Below are 6,729 nucleotides of genomic sequence, written 5' to 3'. Positions count from 1 at the left end.
TCATGTATTCTTTTGTCATGTTTTTCATACAGGTGTAAGCAAAGAGTGGGGTCAACAGGTTCCGATTCACTAAGTATAAATATGACCCATTTAGAATAGTAAGTCTAACAGTTTAATATGAGAGCTAAAAGCTGAAATCAGGTGGCTGCAGGGCAACAAAAAGACAATCCACATTCCAACCTACATAATATCAATTAACAACCTACGTAACTCTTGCTCAGCAGGCTTATGACAAGTGGGATTCTAATAACTAGTTACGTTAGGAAAGTTCACACTGAAGGCATAAGATAGTATTTTAGATCCTGATACAAATTATTTTCCAACAGGAAATTTGGGAAAGCAGTTGAACTAATAAGATGGTTATTCTAAAGCCTGGTAGAAATCCAAGTCTCTGGACAAGAAGTGGAAAAGGGAAAGCTAATCTTGTATAATTAGGAGAGAAGTTCAGAGAAGAAAGAAGTAGAGCATAGTGCAAACTCTTAAAGTCAACCTGGAAGACTAACAGAGGGAGAGGTATGTTCAGCTTGGAAACCTTCCTCCCAGGAAGCAGGGAGCCTTGCTTGTTCTCTCACTCCCTTCAGGTCTCTGCTCAGATGTTACTTTATCTGTGATGCCTTCCATAACACATGATGTAAAAGTAAATCTACGGTACCACCATATACCTTTTTTTTTCTGAAATGGAGTCTCACTCTGTCACCCAGGCTGGAATGCAGTGGTGCAATCTCAGCTCACTGCAACCTCCGCCTCCTGGGTTCAAGAGATTTTCCTCCTTAGCTCCCGAGTAGTGGAGATTACTGGCTCATGCCACTACACCCAGCTAGTTTTTATATTTTTAGCAGAGATGGGGTTTTGCCATGTTGGCCAGGCTGGTCTTGAACTCCGACCTCAAGTGATCCACCCACCTCGGCCTCCCAAAGTGCTGAGATTACAGGCGTGAGCCACCGTGCCCAGCCCACCATACACCTTTGACTCTTCCCAGTTCCCTTACCCTGCTTGCCTTTTCCCCACAGTACTTATTATTTGATATACTATATACTTTCCTTCTTTTTTCCCTTTGTGTCTTAGACCCACTAGAATGTAATAGTCATGAAAAAAACACGCATTTTGTTTTCTTCATTGCTTTATCCCCACTGTAACAAGGGTTTTCAAATTGTTGCGATGTAATAGTGCACCATGAAACCCAGTATGTAACTTGTGACCAAAAACAGAATAAGAGAACATGCTTAGCATATTACAAGCAATAAGCGCACCACTATAGGAAATACTTGTTTTAGTTTGTAAACATACACATAAATATGAGCATATTTATGCTCAGTCAAGATGTAAAATTATACTTAAGTTGAGGGTGGTGGTTAGAAATGTATGAAAGCTTGGCTTAGAATATTTAGGGGGTGGTTTACCAAGTCCTTAATCAAAGAATTTGCTTAAATGGAATGTTACCTTCTAATAATACAAACTGAAAAAAAATAAATATCGATAGGTATCTACACATTTCTGGATATGGCAGGCTGAGTAATAACCCCCCACCCTGAAGAGATGTCTACATCCTGAACCCGCAAACCTGTATGTTAACGTACATGGCAAAAAGGAATTTACAGGCCAGGCCCGGTGGCTCACGCCTATAATCCCAGCACTTTGGGAGGCCAAGGATCACTTAAGGTCAGGAGTTTGAGACCAGTCTGACCAACATGGTGAAACCCCGTCGCCACTAACAAAATATATTAAAAATTAGCCTGGCATGATGGTGGGCACCTGTAATCCTAGCTATTAGGGAAGCTGAGACATGAGAATCACTTGAACCCAGGAGGTAGAGGTTGCAATGAGCCAAGATCGTACCACTGCCCTTCAGCCTAGACAACAGAGGAAGACTCTGTCTTAAAAAAAAAAAGGAATTTAGAGATATGATTAAATGAAAGCTCTCAAGATAAAAAGATTATCCTGGATTAACCAGTGGGCCCAAAGTAATCACAAGTCCTTATAAAAAGGCAAGAGGGAACTCTCCCAGATTTCACCCCATGCATCTCTTCCTTTTGCTCATTCCAATGTGTATCTTTTTTGCTATAATAAAACTCTAAGTCTAGTACTTTCCTGAGTTCTGACATTCATTCTAACAAATTATCATGGGAACCCCCAAATCTGTAGCTACTTGGTCAGAAGTGACCAAAATTATCTGGGAATCCCTAAACTTAGAGCTGATATAGACAGCAGTCTTGTGGAAGACTACACCCTTAATCTGAAAGTCTGGCCTAACTTCAGGTCTTTGCTGTTGTAAGTCACTGCAACCAAAAAAGTGCTTCTCACATTGCCTGTGCTAGCAGCTAAGACTAATACATGTGGATGCAAATTACACTGGAAAACTGAATTTGAAATGCTGGAATTTCCTTTTCCTAATGAGGACTCACCTCAACTCCACAGGTATGTCAGTGCCTTTGGATTTCTGGAAATGTCCAATTCAAAACTCTAAAGAACTACTCTATGTAGGTTATATAACTGTTTAGGTATTGGAGGGAAGGGAACATGGGAAAGTGGGAAGTCACCTGTATGGATGAGGCAGTTTTCACCAATGAGTAAAGCCAACTTGAAACTGATATAAGGAAAATGATGTACTACCTGCCATATTGGCATTGATAATTTTTGACAGTGTAGTTACATATTCCAACAACTGTGAATAGCTTTTGTTTTCTAAGGTTACGTTTGAATCTTTACATATCCAGAAATGTCTTAGAAATTAAGAGTTATGTTAGAGATTCACTGGAAGATAATTCCCAATTAATTAATCACACTAGTGTGCTCTCAATCAATGAGCTAACTCAGAGTAATAGGAATGTAAGGTCTACTTGTCTCCATTCTCTGTAAGCTTTTTGTTAAGACCTCTTATAAAAACAAACCGTTCGGCTTGGCACAGTGGCTCATGCCAGTAATCCCAGCACTTTGGGAGACCAAGATGGGTGAATCACAAGGTCAGGAGTTTGAGACCAGCCTGGCCAACATGGTAAAACCCCATCTCTACTAAAAATACAACAATTAGCCAGGCATGGTGGCAGGTGCCTGTAATCCCAGCTACTCAGGAGGCTGAAGCAGGAAAATTGCTTGAACCCAGGAGGCAAAGGTTGCAGTGAGCCAAGATCATGCACTCCAGCCTTGGCAACACAGTAAGACTTCCAACCTGGGCAACAAAGTGAGACTCCATCTCGGGGAGGAGCTCTTTGTGTTCCTCTGATTTATGAGGAAAGTTTTAGAATATTATTTGTACATGGAGCATGGTTGCAAAATCCTGAAATATGTTGAGGGCATCAAAGAAAAACCTTTGAGATAGGGTGGCAGAAAATGCTACAAGATTTACTAAAAGGAGGACTTTGTCTATTATGCGAAAATGAAAAGTGACGATACCTAGGATAATTCCCGAGGTAAAGTGAAGCAAGTAGCTAACATTTCTAAGGAATCAAAGGAAACACATCAAAGGAATTTACGGATATGATTAAATGTAGACCTAAAAAGGGAGATGAACCAAAAAAGGTGCATTATATCCATCAACTACTCACAGAATTCAGGGCCTTGTCTATCATGTTAATAGATAAGCTGCCCTGTTTTTGGGTTAGGGAGAACATATAAATTTACATCATCTTGGAATACCTAATTTTTAATTTTGTGTGTGTGAGAGACAAGGTCTCACTCTTGTTCAGGTTGGTCTCAAATTCCTGGGCTCACTTGATCCTCCTGCCTCAGCCTCCCAAGTAGCTGGGACTACAAGTACATGCTAATATACCTAGCTAATTTTTAAAAAAATTTTTAATAGAGATGGAGTCTCACTATGTTGTCCAGGTTGGTCTGGAACTCTTCAGCTCAAGTGATCCTCCCACTTCAGTCTCCCATGTAGCCAGGATTACAGGTGTGCACTACTATGCCCAGCTTTTAATTTTTAAGTCAGTAGACCTGAAAAATATGCAAATTAAAGAGAAAGCAGAGAAGGAGAGAAAGGAAGGGTAAGGGGATGGAAAATGGAAGGAAGATGGTATTTCAAATTAAAATGAAAAATTTAAACACAGGAGGCCTCTCTACTGATATAACATTTAAGCAGTGACTTGAGTGCAATAAGTAAGGTGTTGGGGAGACTCTCCACCAACGAAAGGAGGAGAGCTAGTCAGAGGCCGTGGAACAGAAGGGAACTCAGTATGTTTAACAAATACTCCAAGGGCAGCCAACATGGCTGGGATGATCTAAGCAAAGGGAAAGGAATGGCAGATCAAAGAGAAACTTGGTGAGATCAGACCAGTTAGGGTCTTGCAGTTCAGTACAAGGCTTCTGAGTGAAATGGGAAGGTTGTGAAGGCTTCTGAGCAGAGGAATGACATAATCTAATGTGTTCTTTAAAGAACCATTTTGGGCTGGGTACAGCAGCTCACATCTGTAATCCCCGCACTTTGGGAGGCTGAGGTGGGAAGACTGCTTGAGCCTAGGAGTTTCAGACCAGCCTGGGCAACACAGCAAGACCTCATCTCTACAAAAACTAAAAAATTAGCCAGTTGTCATGATATACACCTGTAGTCCTAGCTACTTGGAAGGCTGAGGCAGGAGGATCACTTGAAATCAGGAGGATAAGGCTGTAGTAAGCTACACTCACACCACTGCCCTCCAGCTTGGGAGAAAGGGTGAGACCCTATCTCAAAAAATAAAAAGATATTTTTAAAAAGAACCACTCTGGCTACCATTTAGAAAGGAGACTATAGGAGCACAAGGGAGGAGGTAGGGAGACCAGCATGGAAGCTGCTGTTATAATCCAGATGAAAGATGATAGCACTTGGACCAGGGAGGTCATGGACATGGTAAGATGCAGACTAATCAGTACCTGAAAGAACAGCCGCAGGGTTCTCGCCAGAATACCTACTTCTTTGGGTTTCTGCTTCCATCATCCAAAGCTTTTCTTCTGCTTCCAGTTGGGATACCATATCTGATTGGAAGGGAAGATGCCCTATGAAAATGTAAATTTATATGTATTTAAGATGAACACACAACTCAAATACATTTTTGTCAGAACCTATAAGCTTCACAACCCCTAGAGTGATATGTTATTACTTATTTTATTTATTTATTTAGTTTTTGAGACAGAGTCTCGCTCTGTTGCCCAGGCTGAAGTGCAATGGCACAATCTCGGCTCACTGCAACCTCTGCCTCACCTCCAGGGTTCAAGTGATCCTCCTCCCTTCCTAGTAATTGGAATTACAGGTGCCTGCCACCACGCCCAGCTAATTTCTGCATTTTTAGTAGAGATGGGATTTCACCACGTTGGCCAGGCTGGTCTCGAACTCCTGACCTCAAGTGATCCACCCACCTTGGCCTCCCAAAGTGCTGCGATTACAAGCATAAGCCACCACGTCCGACCTCTAGAGTGATTTATTTTAAGATGTTTTTAGATCATGAACTATAATAAGAAATTTAGGTTGTGGCCTGGTTCATATATATATATATGAGATTTAGCAGAATTCCTGGCTACTACCCACAAAATGCCAATAGCACCCCTCCATCAGGTGTAACAACCATTTCCAGACAATGCCAAATATCTTCTAGGGGCAAAATCACCAGTGGTTGAGAACCAGCAATTTAAAAGGACAGAATTTTGCCTGAGCAGAAAGACTAGAAAAAACTGATGCTGTTGTCCCAGGGATTAGAAAACCTTTTGTCTTCAAGAACAAGGAACCATTTTAAAAGGTCCAAACCCTTGAACACCTCTTCAAGCACAAAGATTATCAAGGGAGTTCAGGTTCAGGGTCAGAGAGCACCTGTCCTTACCTACTGCAACGAGGTTCTTGAAGTTCTCCACCATGACATCTCGGTATAGCTTCCTCTGTGTAAGATCCAGCAGTCGCAGTTCCTCACTGGAGAAAACCACAGCCACATCCTTGAATGTCACAGCCTCCTACAACATCAAACACACGTAACCTCAATCTTATAACCAACCTCCACTGGAAGAAGGGTGGCATCAAGAAGGAAAAAGAGCACCACAAAAAAATTGTTAGAGATTCCAAGAGATCTCAGTCAATTTTCAATTCTGACAGTTTCTCTCACTATCTCCTCCCCCCGCCCCTACAAAGCCTGGACTTTATCACTCCTTTTTTTGGTTTTTTCTTTTTTGAAATGGAGTCTCACTCTGTCATCCATGCTAGAGTGCAGTGGCACAATCTCTGCTCACTGCAGCCTCCATCGCCTGGGTTTAGAGATTCTCCTGCCTTAGCCTCCCAAGTAGCTAGGATTACAGGCGCCTACCACCAAACCCAGCTGACTTTTGTATTTTTTTAGTAGAGATGGGGTTTCACCATGTTGACCAGGCTGGTCTCAAACACCTGACCTCCGGTGATCCACTGGCCACAGAGTCCCAAAGTGCTGGGAACAGGCCTGAGCCACCACACCTGGCCCTATCACCATTTTTAATGTTTGCAAAGTTCACAGGCCTTCAGCAACCCTGAAGACAGGTATGTAGTTCTTCCTGTGCTTTCAAGGCACATGTCCTTTTATCTACCTACTACAGGATGCACAGCTGCTTAAAGAGCACTGGCTCTGGAGTTTAGCCAGGTTCAAATTTCAAGGTTTTGCCTTTTACTAATTATAGGACCTTGGGCAAATTCCTTAATCTCTCACTATCTCAATTTCTTCTTTATCATGCTATCTAAATAATAAGTTGTATGAGCCTGACACAGAAGAACTGCTTCGGCCCAGGAGCTTGAGGCTACAGTGA

The 6,729-nt window shown here is 42.0% G+C and overlaps 1 protein-coding gene across 34 annotated transcripts in view; it reads right to left on the bottom strand.

Moving 5' to 3' along the window:
• LOC103789969 (zinc finger protein 227) overlaps positions 1 to 6,729 on the bottom strand; it is a 28,046-nt gene that overhangs the window by 4,246 nt on the left and 17,071 nt on the right. For 16 of the 34 annotated variants that reach the window (XM_078359939.1, XM_078359952.1, XM_078359940.1 and 13 more), the window contains 2 exons: positions 5,787 to 5,913; positions 4,846 to 4,968 (listed from right to left, as the gene is read on the bottom strand). In XM_078359939.1, coding sequence (XP_078216065.1) covers positions 4,846 to 4,968; positions 5,787 to 5,913 — 250 coding nt within the window. Of the gene's footprint in view, positions 1 to 3,810; positions 3,934 to 4,845; positions 4,969 to 5,786; positions 5,914 to 6,729 lie in introns of all 34 variants that reach the window. The other 18 variants (XM_078359944.1, XM_078359954.1, XM_078359945.1 and 15 more) reach the window with 7 other exon arrangements.

This window comes from Callithrix jacchus, chromosome 22 (assembly GCF_049354715.1).
Source record: "Callithrix jacchus isolate 240 chromosome 22, calJac240_pri, whole genome shotgun sequence".
Classification (NCBI taxonomy): Eukaryota; Metazoa; Chordata; class Mammalia; order Primates; family Cebidae; genus Callithrix; species Callithrix jacchus.
The sequence above is the reverse complement of the archived record's forward strand: the minus strand, read 5'-3'. Positions and strand labels throughout refer to the sequence as shown.